The 13,938-nt window shown below is 34.0% G+C and overlaps 1 protein-coding gene across 2 annotated transcripts in view; it reads right to left on the reverse strand.

Annotated features, from left to right (window-relative positions):
- The window catches only part of CENPE (centromere protein E, 312kDa), a 78,838-nt gene that overhangs the window by 27,213 nt on the left and 37,687 nt on the right, over nucleotides 1-13,938 (reverse strand). Inside the window, exons 26-38 of one of the 2 annotated variants that reach the window (XM_008580925.1) lie at nucleotides 12,453-12,611; nucleotides 10,663-10,953; nucleotides 10,395-10,553; nucleotides 9,187-9,477; nucleotides 7,646-7,930; nucleotides 7,337-7,495; nucleotides 6,858-7,145; nucleotides 6,132-6,419; nucleotides 5,448-5,606; nucleotides 4,176-4,334; nucleotides 3,215-3,505; nucleotides 2,438-2,596; nucleotides 1,962-2,252 (exon numbers count right to left, since the gene is read on the reverse strand). In XM_008580925.1, coding sequence (XP_008579147.1) covers nucleotides 1,962-2,252; nucleotides 2,438-2,596; nucleotides 3,215-3,505; nucleotides 4,176-4,334; nucleotides 5,448-5,606; nucleotides 6,132-6,419; nucleotides 6,858-7,145; nucleotides 7,337-7,495; nucleotides 7,646-7,930; nucleotides 9,187-9,477; nucleotides 10,395-10,553; nucleotides 10,663-10,953; nucleotides 12,453-12,611 — 2,979 coding nt within the window. The remainder of the gene's footprint in view (nucleotides 1-1,961; nucleotides 2,253-2,437; nucleotides 2,597-3,214; nucleotides 3,506-4,175; nucleotides 4,335-5,447; nucleotides 5,607-6,131; nucleotides 6,420-6,857; nucleotides 7,146-7,336; nucleotides 7,496-7,645; nucleotides 7,931-9,186; nucleotides 9,478-10,394; nucleotides 10,554-10,662; nucleotides 10,954-12,452; nucleotides 12,612-13,938) is intronic. The other variant, XM_008580932.1, reaches the window with a different exon arrangement.

A 13,938-nucleotide genomic window follows, 5' to 3' on the forward strand; every position in this document is an offset into this window, starting at 1 on the left:
AGCTAGCCCATTTACAATAGCCACCAAAAAAATAAAATACTTAGGAATAAAGCTGACCAAGGATGTGAAAAATCTCTGTGAAGAAAACTACAAACTACTGTTGAGAGAAATTAAAGAGGACACAAGAAGATGGAAAGATATCCCATGCTCTTGAATTGGAAGAATTAACATTGTGAAAATATCCATATTATCCAAAGTGATCTACAGATTCAATGCAATCCCCATCAAAATTCCAATGACATTTTTCTGAGACGGAAAAAGCTATCCAGACATTTATATGGAACAACAAAAGACCACGCATAGCCAAAGCAATCCTGAGCAAAAAAAAAAAATAAAGCTTGAGGCATAAGACTACTTGACTTTAAACTATATTACAAAGCTATAATAACCAAAACAGCATGGTACTGGCATAAAAACAGACACATGGATCCATGAAATAGAATAGAGAACCCAGAAATCAATCCATATGTCTACAGCCATCTGATCTTTGACAAAGGCAGCAAATCTACATACTGGGGAAGAGACTGCCTTTTCAACAAATGGTGCTGGGAAAACTGGATACTCGCATGTAGGAGAATGAAACTAGACCTGTACCTTTCACCATATACCAAAAGCAACTCAAAATGGATTAAAGAATTAAATATACATCCTGAAACAACAAAACTCCTTAAAGAAAACATAGGGGAAACACTCCAGGAAGTAGGACTGAATACAGACTTCATGAATAGGACCCCAAAAGCACAGGCAACTAAAGGAAAAATAAACAAATGGAATTATATCAAACTAAAAAGCTTATGCACAGCAAAAGAAACAATCAACAGAGTAAAAACAAAACCAACAGAGTGGGAGAAAATATTTGCAAAATATACATCTGACAAAGGATTAATATCCAGAATATATAAGGAACTCAAACAACTTTACAGCAAAAAAAAACCCAATTAAAAAATGGGCAAAGGAGCTGAATAGGCATTTCTCAAAGGAAGATATATGAATGGCCAACAGACACATGAGAAAATGCTCAATATCACTCAGCATCCAGGAAATGCAAATCAAGACCACTTTGAGATACCACTTCATTCCAGTTAGGATGGTTAACATCCCAAAGACTGAAAATGATAAGTGCTGGAGAGGTTGCAGAGAAAAAGGAACTTTCATTCACTGTTGGTGGGGCTGCAAAATGGCGCAGCCTTTATGGAAAATGGTATGGAGGTTACTCAAACAATTACAGACAGATCTACCATATAACCCAGCGATTCCACTGTTGGGAATATACCCAGAGGAATGGAAATCATCATGCCAAAGGGATACCTGTTCTCCAGTGTTTATTGCAGCTCTATTTACAATAGCCAAGAGCTGGAACCAGCCCACATATCCATCATCAGATGAGTGGATAAGGAAACTGGTATATCTACACAATGGAATATTTCTCTGGTATAAAAAAGAACAAAATACTACCAATCGCAACAACATGGATGGACTTTGAGAAAATTCTATTAAGTGAAACAAGTCAGGCACAGAAAGAGAAATATCACATGTTCTCACTTATTTGTGGGAGCTAAAAATAAATAAACACACAAACAAATAAAGGGTGGGTGGGGGAGAAGAAGACAGAATAACCACAAAAATTCCTTGAACTATTTAAGTGAACAGACATGATGTGTGTGGGGGGGTGGGGGGACAAAGGGGAGGTGGTGGAGAGGAACGGGTAAAGGGGCATGAAATTCAACTACAATGTATATTGAGAAGTAAAATAAAAAAAAATAGAGAAAATAAAAATCACTTAAAAAACAAAACAAAACAAAAATAAAATTGCGTTTCTTATTTGTGTGATAATAGTAACATTTCCCCCACTACCCTTCACTATTCATAGAAATTTCCAAAAAACCCCCCACATTATTACCTTTTCAAAAAAGCTTAATTCTTATTAATAGTTACTAGACAGGGGAAGATTCTGAACTCACTCTAGCTATCATTTCTCTTAAGGTTTCTCTGAATTGGTCTCTTTCCATTTTGAGAGACTCTTTAATCCTTCTTAGCTCATCTCTTTCCTTAGCTACAATTCTTATTTCTTCAAGGCTTCCATAAAGTTTCTTAGTCAAGTGCAAGTTATCCATTTCCAAACTTTGTACAGATAAATTTTGGGCCTCAAATTCCTTCTTCAACTGTTGCATTTCATTCAAGTTTTTACGAGTTTTATTGATATCTTCTTTCACTTTAAGAAGTTGAAGCTCTTTTTTCTGAAGCTCTCGCATCTTGAGATAATTATAAAACAGGTTAGAATGCACACAGAATTCCTTCAAGGAAGGAAAATTGTGCTTACTTGTTATGTGTATATATCTATATATCTATATCTACATATCTAAATCTATATCTTTTCTCAGTCAAAAAATAATTTTGTACATAGTTACTTCCAAAAGAAGAATAAGACAACACATACCTTTTTCTGTAATTCATCTTTTGATTTATCTAAATCCTTTTGAATATTTGAAATTTGAGTTGCCTTTTCTGAAACTTTTTCTCTGAATTTATTAATAGTTTCTTTGTGCTCTTTCAAATGCATACAAGCAATTTCTAGTTCCTGTTGTGTTTTCAGATCCTTTGTTATTAGAAGAAATAGAGAAATAAAATGATATAAAGGTACTTTACTTTTAACAAATAATTAAACAAAATATTTTTAAAAAATGCATGTTCACTGTGAAAAATAACCACTACACTATTCCCCAAAGTAGAATAGTACAGATGGATATGGAGGAAAAGCTCCTATCCCTAGACTCTCCCATCTTAGTCCTGATCCCCAATGAATTCTGCCACTAGCTTTTTTCCTTTGATACCAGTTGGACATTTCTAAATTAATTTCACATAAAGAGTGCCCCATTCTTACGCTTAGTATTCCATTATACAGAAGAACCCCACTTAGCCAGTGCCTCATTGGTGAACACTTGGATTGCTTCTAGACTTTGGTCACCACAAACAATGCTGCAGTGAAAATTGTATTTTTTTCCATGTGTGAATATGCTAGGAAGCGAAATTCCTAGAAGTGGAATTGCTGTACCAAATATATATGCTAATGCATTTTTTAAAAGATCCTGTTAAATAGTATTGCTAAAAGGTTATAACATTTACCTTCTCACCACAAGTATAGATTTTCAAAGAAGGGAGCTTTATGTATTAAAAATAGCATGTTTACTGGATAGGAAGAGAGAGCACAACTCACTCTAGCTATGGTTTCCTGCAGGTTTTCCTTGAGTTGGTCTCTCTCCAGTTTGAGAGTCTCCTCTATTTTCCTGAGATTATCTCTTTCTTTCATTACAGATTTCATTTCTTCAATGCTCTCATGAAGTTTCTGAGCCAAATTTAAGTTCTCCATTTCTCTGTCATCCAGAGTTAAACTTTGGTCCTTCAATTGTTTCTTCAGTCGCTCAATTTCAGACATTTTTTTCTGTGTCTCACTGACATCTTCTTTTAACTTAAAAAGTTGAAGCTCATTTGCCTTAAGTTCTTGAATCTTAAGATAATCATAAAATAAGATAATCATAAAATGTTAGAATACAGATGGTTTTTTAGGAATGGATAAACAATAGTTTCTAAATTGATTAAGACAACAGTCTTCCCATGTTACCCTTATAAATATCCTGCATAATTCCACAAAGAATTTTATTTTTTTTGAGTGATAATGTACATAAAGGGCACTGATCATAGTGTACGGCTTAATTATTCTTGACATACGTGTACATCTACCTAACTACAACCCAGATTAAAACAGAGAACATTTCTAGCACTCCATAAGGTTCCTATGTGCCCCTTCCTAGAGGTAAACCAGTATTCTGACCTTTATTATCCTAGAACAGTTTTGCCTGCTTTTGAACTTATATATCACAATGTATTTATCCATACTCCTGCTGATGGGTATTTGAATTGTTTTTAGTTTTTCACTGTTCTGAATAAAAGCAGTTATGAACATTCTAGTACATGTCTTTTTGTGGAAGTATGCAATCTTTTCTATTAGATATAACCCCAAGTAGTGGAAATGCTGGGCCTTAAGGCAGGCTATGTTTGGCATTAGTAAATACTGCCAAGCTGTTTTCCAATGTGGCTGAAACATTTTAGATCCCCCCAATTTTAGACACAATAAATCAGATATCCAATCAAATAAGCCCCCCCCCCCAAAAAAATACCTTTTCTTGTAATTTAGCATTTGAATTTTCTAAATCTATTTGCATATTTGATATTTTATTTGTCTTCTCAGAAACAATCTCTTTGAGTTTATCAATAGTTTCCTGGTGCTCTTTCAGATGCATGTGAGCAATACTTAGTTCCTCTTGTTTTTTCAGATCCTTTATGATTAGAAAAATTTTAAGAACAGCAACATATCTTAATGTTAATTAGTATTTTTTAATAGAGTGATATATTTTCTTATTAAAAATAATAACACTTTTACTTCTTACTCTGTATCTTTGTTGTTAGAAAGTTATAGGCTTTCCCCTTTTCTCATCTCCCCACACTCTGCTCCAGAGGCAAACGCACTTTCCGGAGGCAAACGAACTTGTATACACATACCATTCTACAGCTTGTTTTTCCCTGAGAGTTATCTTGAGCTTCCAAATAGGACATTCAAATCTCTTTCTTTTTTAAGTGTTGCACAGTATTTTGACATACTGCTCATATTTACCCAGTTTCCTTCTAAGGAACATTTGGAGTGTTTCCTATTTTTCATTACAAACTACAGCAACGAACAACCTTGTGGGGTATGCATGTGTATTTATTTTAACAACTGAGTCAGTATATATGTAGGATAAAGTCCATAAAGAAAATGCTAGTTATAGAATTAAAAATTTTTAAAGAACACTGCCAAATTATTCACTCAAAAGGTTTTATCATTTCCCTTTTGCCAACAATACGATTCCTTTTAAAGAAGGGTTCACTGCTGTGAGAAAGCAACACATTTACTTGCTAGGGAGAGGAATGAGTGTAACTTACTTTAGCTTCTGTTTCTCTAAGACTTTCCCTAAGTTGGTCTCGCTCCGTTTTGAGAGTTTCCTCTATTCTTCTTAGGCCATCATTTTCCTTAGTAACAAATCTTATTTCTTCAAGGTTTTCATGAAGTTTCTGAGTCAACCTTAATTTCTCCATTTCTTTACTTTCCAGAGTTGAATTCTGGGACTCTAATTGCTTCTTCAATTGTTCTGTTTGATGCATAGCTTCCCTGAGATCATTTTTTACTTTAAGAAGTTGATGTTCTTTCTCCTGAAGTTCTTGGATCTTGAGATAATTATATAGTAAGTTAGGATGTTGATAGATATAGATTAAAAGCTAAATAATAGTTTCAAAATTGCATAGGCAAATCTTTACTTTTCTTCAATTTGAGGTTAATTCATATCCTGTTTGATTACAAAAAAGACCTAATTCAAACTCTCAGTTACTCAGATGATAACTTAAGAAAAAAATACCTTTGCTTTTAAGGCAGCATTTGAGTTTTCTAAGTCCACTTGCATATCTGACATTTCATTTGTTTTCTCTGAAACCATCTCTCTGAGTTTATCAATAGTTTCTTGGTGCTCTTTCAGATGCATGTGAGCAATTTTTAGTTCCTTTTGTTTTTCCAGTTCCTTTATTATTAGAGAAAGAAAAATAATACCTTAAAAAAATAATAAAGAGAGCAATACAATTCAAACAGTATTGAAAGGTTTAGGGTAAGATATACTACTCTGCAACTTTCCCTTTTCCCTAGCACTTCTATATCAGCACTATATCTCTACCATATTCTTTATCTGTGGCACAATATTCCATGATCGAAATGTGCTGCATTTATTTAACCAGTCCCTATCGATGGATGGTTAGAATCTCCCCCCCCTTTTTTGTTTGCTTTATTTCATTATTGCAACTTGCTCAAATATCCTATAAATATCTTTGCAAAGTTGTGCAAACGTGTGCAGGATACATAGCTACAACTGGATGTTTTGGGCCAATGAATAAAACTATTGAAAGATTTGAAAGTTATCACCAAATCTTCCCCTTCAATCTTCTCCCAGGACCAATTTTGGACCGATTTTATACTCCCACCAACCCTATGGCCCATGATGTTTTAGGACACAAGGTCTTAGTTACTAGTGGGGTGAAAGATGGTAATTCACCATAATTACAGTTTCTCTCAAGTTTTCCTTGAGCTGGTCTCTCTCTTCTTTGAGAGTCTCCTCCATGCTCCTAAGGTCATCTCTTTCTTTTGTTACAGATTTCATTTCTTCAAGGTTTTCATGGAGTCTCTGAGTCAACCTTACATTGTCCATTTCTATATTTTTCAGAGTTGACTTCTGGGCCTCAAATTGCTCCTTCAAGTGTTCCATTTCACACATTTTTTCCTGAGTCTCACTGACAGCTTTCATCTTAAGAAGTGGATATTCTTTTTCCTGAAGTTCTTGGAGCTAAGAAAATCATAAAATAAGTTAAAGCATAGGCAGAGATTTTTAGCAAAAGTAATACTCTTTCTTAAATTAAGGCAGTCATCTCTACATTTTAGTCTAATGTATGAACTGTTTTCTTTCATAAGAAATATGAGAAACACAATAATCAGATGTTGATTTCCATCTTATCAAAGCAAGACCTATTTTTCCTGTAATTCAACATCCGAATTTCCTAAATCCCAGTAACTATTTGCTACTTGATCTGTCTTCTCTGAAATATTCCTTCTACTAATAGCTTCTTCGTACTCACTCAGATGATTATAAGCAGTTTTGAGTTCCTCTTCTGTTTCAAGTCTCTTCATGATTAGAGGCAAATTAATAAAACTTAATAATGAATATCATCACTAACACCTTAACACTATATCTGTATCCAAGAAACATTAGAAGAGGGAAACTTACTTTAGCTACAATTTCCTCAATGTTTTCTTTCAATTGGTCTCTCTCCATTTGAAGGGCCTCCTGCACCCTTTTCAGTTCATCTCTTTCTTTAGTTATAATTTTTACTTCTTCTTGACTTTCTTGAAGTCTCTTACTCAACTTGAAACTTTCACTTTCTAAATTTTGTAGTGTTGAATCTTTGGCTTTGAGATACATCTTGAGTTGTTCCAGTTCGCTCATTTTTTCCTGAGTTTCACTAATTTCTTTTATACCAACAAGTTGTTCTTGTTTCTCATAAAGCTCTTGGATCTTAAAAATATAATAAAATAAGTTTACAGCCAAAAATATATGTACACAAATATATGATTTATTTATTTTAAGGGGGAAAAAAACCCCAGGTTGTTTTCCAAGACAATTTAGTGCATAAACAGTAGTCTATAATCCAGTTAGCTTCCTCTGCCAGGTTTCCTCCCATACTCTTCCTTCACCCCCCAATTTACCTTTTTCTGTAACTTATCACTGGTTGTTTCTAATTCCTTTTGAATGCTTGATATTTCAGTTTCCCTCTCTGAAAGATTCACTCTCAGCTCATCAATAGTTTTCTCTTGTTCTTTCAGGCAACAACAAGCAACTTTAAGTTCCTCTTTGGTTTCCAGGTGCTTTATTATTAGAGGAAATTAGAAGAAATTTATAGAAACATTATAAACATTACACTATAGCTAATTCCTTTTTCCAAAGGTTTAGTTCTTATGAAAATATTTGCTTACAAAATATTTGAAAAATATATATGGTGAAAAGATGAAACCTACTTTAGCTATGATTTCTCTTATGTTTTCTTTGAGTTGGTCACTTTCAGATTGAAGAACTTGCAGCCTCTGTAGGTCCTCTCTCCCTGTAGCTATAGATTTCTTTTCATTATGACTTTCTTGAAGTCTCTCAGTCAACTCGAGCTTTTCCAGTTCTATTCTTAGCAGTGCTGAATCTTTAGCTTTGGATTTTTCCTTCAATTGCTCCATCTCACTCGTCATTTTAGTAATCTTGTCATTTTCTTTCATATTGAAGGACGGTTCTTGTTTGTCTTGAGCCTCTTGGATCTTCACAGAGTCATAAAACAATACAGTTGATATCCAGAGATATTTTATTTTAGGGGAAAAAATATCAGAATACTTTCTAAAACAATTAAGGCAGGATTTAATAGCTCATTCACAGAACAATCTTTCCACTCTTCCACTCTTCCATTATTCAGACATTTAATACTTTTTTACTGAGGGCTGATTGTGTTGTCAGCATCCTGTTAGAGGTTGGCAATAAAATGGTAAATGAGACTTACGTGATTTCTGCCTTTTTGAGACTTACACTTTAGGGGGAAAGACAGATATTATGTCAAGTGTTACCAAATAGAGCTGCTGGGTTCTCCCAAGGCATGAGTATCAAACCTAATCTGTTGTGAGTAATTAGGAAGTGTTTCCTAGGGGATAGAAAGCTTTGGTTCGGATCTAAAGGATGAGAGCGTTAGTTAGGCGAAAAGGAATATGGAAGTACTGTAGTTAGAGAGACCAGAGCACCTGAAAGCCATGAGATGAGGAAGAGCAATAGATGAGTGTTGCTACAGCACAATGAGCAGAAGGAAGAGTGAGCTGAAATAAGGCTAGAGACCAGCAAGTTCTGGGATCCAGAGCCTCACAGGCCATGTGGAGGATTCTGGTTTTTATCTCAAAAGTAACAATAAAATATTAAAGGAATTTAAGAAGAAAAGATTACTTAGGCTCAGAATGGGGAATGAAGTAGAGAAGTGTAAGAACAACATGGGAAACCCAGTTAGGAGGCTATTGCAGAATGTCAGGGAAAGAAATGATGGCGGCTACGATTTGGTGGGTGAGAGTGTGGAGAGAAAAGTGGGAAGATTTTAATACATACACACACAAAAATTAACAAGATTCAGTGATTGGATTATAAAATGAGCAGATCTCTAGCTGGGATGATTGCCAGATTTCCAACTGAAGCAACGAGGAAGACGACAGTGCCTTACGGGACACTGGAGGAACAGGTTTAAAGAAGAAACGAATTCACTTTTGGCTTTATCCTTTCCTGTAATTTAGTGCTGCTGTTACTAAATCATTTTTTAACATTTAAGAAAATGGTTGTCTTTTCTGAAACATTTTCTTTTGGTTTCAATAGTTCCTTAGTATTCATGAGCAATTTTTAATTGCTCTGTTTCCAATCTCTTCGTGATTAAGAGACATTTAAAGAAAATCGATAGAAACATAATAACTATAACACAAATGCCCCCTTTCCAAAAACTTGATTCTTATAAAATACTTATTAAATGGGAAGAAAAGATGAAACTTACTTTAGCCAAAGTTTCTATAATGTCTTCTTTCAGCTGGTCATATTCAACTTGAAGTGCTTCTTTTATCATTTTAAGGTGGTCTCTTTCCTTAGTTAGAGATTTTATTTCTTCATGACATTCTTGAAGTTTCTCAGTCAGCTGGAGTCTTTCTATGTCCATCCTTGCTGACATTGCTGAATCCTTGGTTTTGGACTGTTCTTTCAATAATTCTGGTTCATTCACTGTTTCTTGGGTCTCACTGACTTCTTTCATATTAGGAGGTAGCTCCTGTTCCTCATGAAGTACTGGGATCTTATGATATTCATAAAATGCCAAGGTTATTATCTGGAGATTATTACCATAATTTTTAAAAGGGAAAGGATCAGGATACTTTCCACATCAATGAAAGTGATCTTGAACCTTAGAGCCTACCTTGGACTGCAACTCCTATTTATACCACTTTCCCTTGATTTCCACTAAAGCTATTCATGACTTTTCTGCCAGTAAAAATATTCTGTCATAGTTTTGCTTTCCAGCTTAGATCCAAAGTGAACCAATCCTTACACTTAACCAATGAACTATTAATTCAGTCAGTTGAACACTACTTATTTCTCTATTAGTCTCTAAATACCAAGAAAAAAAATCATAGTCAAATAGACTATATCCCAATAAATACACAGTTCCCATTTTCAGATGGGCAACAATGCTACTTTTCAATTTTTTTGTGTACAGATTAATTCCTCTTTCTATAACTGCTGGTGGTATCATGTAATTTTGCATATCATATTTCTATATTTATCATGCTAGAAATGAGGGATTTTTTTCATATGCCTATATCGTGGGGAAAGAACAATGTTTTCTTCATATCCGCAGCCTTAATTCCTGGTACACTGTAGGTTTTTAACACAGACCGGTCCAATTATCTCAATGTTTCATTTTCTCCACAGTATCTACCACTATCTGACATTATCTTGTTCATTTGGTTACTAATTTATCAGCTACCTCCTTCCTTCCATTATAAATGGGTTATAGGGATTTTAGGAAATTTGTCTACCTTGTTCTCACTGTATTTCTATAATCCAGGACTGTGCCTGCCACATTAGATGTTAAAGAAATACTTACCCAATAAATGAATGAACCATAACTTAGCTATACGTATTGCTTAATCTTTCCTTCAAAGGAGAAAGGAAGGATGAGATGACAACGGATGGATGGAAGAAAAGACATACCTCTTCTTGTAATTTGGTACTGGATTTTTCTAAGTGCTTTTGAATATTTATTATTTGAGCTGTCTTTTCAGAAACACTTTTTCTTAGTTCATCAATTGTTTTTTGGTGTTCTTTTAAATGCATACTAGCAATTTTCAGTTCTTCTTTTGTTTGTAGGCCCTTAATTAACATGTGAAATTTAAAAGTTATAACATTATCCCAACATTGCCTCCCCCTTTCCAGTTTTTAAAGAAACATTTAACATGTGAAGGAAAAGAGTATAACTTACTGTAGCTTCAATTTCTCTTATATATCCTTTAAGTTGGTCTCTCTCTATTTCAAATGATTCCTGTAATTCCTTTAGATCATTTCTTTCTTTTGTTATAGATTTCATTTCCTCATAATTTTCATGAAGTTTCTGAGCCAACTCAAGCCTCTCTGTTTCCATACATTCCAATGTTAATTGGTGGTTCTTTAATTCATTTGTTAAATTCTCCATTTCATTCATCTTTTCCTGCATTTCATTCATCTCTTCTTGTACACTAAAAAATTGTTGCTGTTTTTCTTGGATTTGCTGGCTCTAAGATGTACAATTTTTATAATTACCATTTTGCATATATTCTCTCAAAATTCTTATGTAAAATCATTAACACAGCCTTGCCTACTATCCCAATATAAATAAACAAGAAGCAGTAAGAGTAAACTAACCTTACAGGCATAGCATCTGTAGCATGTTAAATAGTAATCCACCTAAAATTCATGTCTATCCAGAACCTTAAAATGTGAATTTATTTGGAAATAGGGTCTTTGCAGAGTAATTAGGTAAGGATTGAGAAGAGAGCCTACTGGATTAAGGTGGGCCCTCAATCCAATAAGAGTGTATTCATAAGAAAAAGATAAAGAGTGACACAGAGGAGAAGGTCATATGAAGACAGAAGCAGAGACCTGAGTGATGCAGTTAAGCCAAGGAAGGCCAAGGGCAGCTGGAAGATACCAGAAGCTAGGAAGGAGGAGGGAAGGATTCTTCCCTAAAGCCCTAGAAAGGATACCTTCCCTAGAACATGGTACTGATGACACTTCGATTTTGGACTTCTAGGATCTAGAATTGTGACAAAGTAAATTTTTTTTGTTGTAAGCCACCAAGTTTCTGGTAATTTGATATGGCAGCTCTAGGTAACTGATATAGGTTGGTCAGGAGGTAAGGTGAAAATCAGAAAAAGCACAAAAAATAATCGGACTAATTAAATATACAAACACAGCTACGAAAGAACTGTAATTCCTTATCCTCTTAAAAACTTTTTGGATAATTTATTTTCATTTCCAATAAGATACTTAAGGGGTGGCTGAAACAAACACTAAGACATTAACTTTCACAGGTTGATTTCACTTCTTTAGAAGGAGTATGAAATAGATATAAGGTTTTAGTAAATTCTATTAGGTAGGATAGTGAAAGGGATCAGAATAAAATGAAAACACATATTAGGAAAAAAACACTCCAAAGGTGAACAATAGAAACCACAATATATTATCTATAAAGCATGAGACACCCTGCCTTTAGCTTATACAGAGAGATCTCTGTGGGTGCACTTTAGAATCATTTGGGTAGTACAGTTGTCACAGAAGTCTTAACACTTACAAAAATATTACAGCAGTATCTTATTTCTATAAAAGAAATGATTCAGGAAACTGCAAACATCTGAGAGATGGTGATAGTGATAAACCTTACATTTTAGAGAATGACTAATATATCTCTTTTGTTTTGTTGACTAAGGTATCTCATGCGGCCAGAACAGTGCCTGGTCCATGGTAATACTCAATAAATATTTGATGAATGAATCTGTCATATGATTAGTTTAGGTGATACAAGGCCATTTCTTACCTAAAGACTTTAGAATAATACAATCCTTACAAGGAATGTTAGTTAAGATCTTAGTATGAGTTGAACTGTCTAAAATATTACCATTAAGATCTGTTCATTTGGGAGGTATGCGCTATTTCTGAATTTAGGTCTACATGAAGCCAAATTTTTTACTAAAAAAAAGGTTGGTCAGGAAAAATGGCCAAATAGATAAGCTTAACCTTTTCCTTCAGCTTTTCTTCAACTTCTGCCAGTTTCTCACAGGTCCTAGAAAGCTCTTCATCTTTCTTTACTATATGGTTCTTTTCTTGTATGACTATCTCTTGCTGCTTTTTAAGTTCATCTCGAAGAATTCTTAATTCTTCCTGGTTTTCAATGGTCTAGAATGTAAAAAAAAATAAAAATTGAGTTGAGTTAAAATAAATAATATTAGCTCACATTTATAAAATAAACTAAAGGTCAGCGTTTACCTCAGCTTGCAAATTAAAAAACTACGGCAAACTATATAGAAAAAGACTAATTTAAAAAGAGAGTCCTTAATTTAATCATATGGATGCCAGAAATCTGTTTTTAATGCTGGTTTTCCTTAATTGCTCAATTTACATTCCTATCAATGAGAATCAGAATTGGATTTAGCATTCTATCATGAAAGCTTAGCACATTTCTGCCCCTAAGCCAGAAAAGACTGTTTCTAAGATTTCATTCACTGATAATGAGACTAAAATTATGGATTTCTCATATGCTGGAATGGCTTTGGTTTTGAGCACTGATCACCAGCGAGCTCAAAATCGCAGCCACACTTTGCTAGCATGACTGGTTATTAAGTTCACACAGTGACATTCTCATATTTAAAGACCACGAAAATATAATAAGCCAAGAATGAGAAGAGAATATAATTTTTATTTGTATGTTTACTTATATTCAGTTTTGACTAAGCAGACAATCCAAAGAAACAAGGAAAATTAAAACACCACAAAAGGCCAGGTTCTACTGTGATTCATAGTGAACTTCTCAAAATATTAATTTCATTATATTGCCCTTAACCATAGATATGAAAACTAAAGTAGGTATGAAAATATTGGCAAACACCAATAACAATTAAAAATGAAATTAAAAAATCCAACAGCATAAACAAAAGAGAAACATTTAGAAACAAATTTAACAAAATACATAAAATGACCTGTACACTGAAAATCAACAACACATCACTGAGAGAACAGATAAATTACAGAAAAAGATATAAATTACAGAAAAAGATAGGCAAATTAAAACAACAAGGTACACATCCACTAGAATGAGTAAAATTAAAATCACTATTAAATAGAAAGTGTTGGTGAGGGAGGATGTGGAGCTGCCAGAAGTCTCTGAATTTGCTGATGGGAATGTAAAATGATACAACTACTTTGGAAATCAGCCTTGCAAAGTTAAACATAAACCTCCCTATGACCTAGCAATTTTATTTAGGTATTCTCCTTAGAGAAATAAACAACGTATGTAAATAAAGAATTGTACAAGAACATTTACAGCAGTTTTACTCAAAATAGCCAGATACAGTCATGCACCGCATAACAACGTTTCAGTCAATAACAAACTGCATGCACAATGGTGGTCCCATAAGATTTTAACAGAACTGAAAAACTGCTATCACCTAGTGACATAGCCATCTTAAGGTTACAGTGTATTACATTACTCATGAGTTTGTGGTGA

The sequence above is a fragment of the Galeopterus variegatus genome, unplaced genomic scaffold (assembly GCF_000696425.1).
Source record: "Galeopterus variegatus unplaced genomic scaffold, G_variegatus-3.0.2 Scaffold88, whole genome shotgun sequence".
NCBI classification, from domain to species: Eukaryota; Metazoa; Chordata; class Mammalia; order Dermoptera; family Cynocephalidae; genus Galeopterus; species Galeopterus variegatus.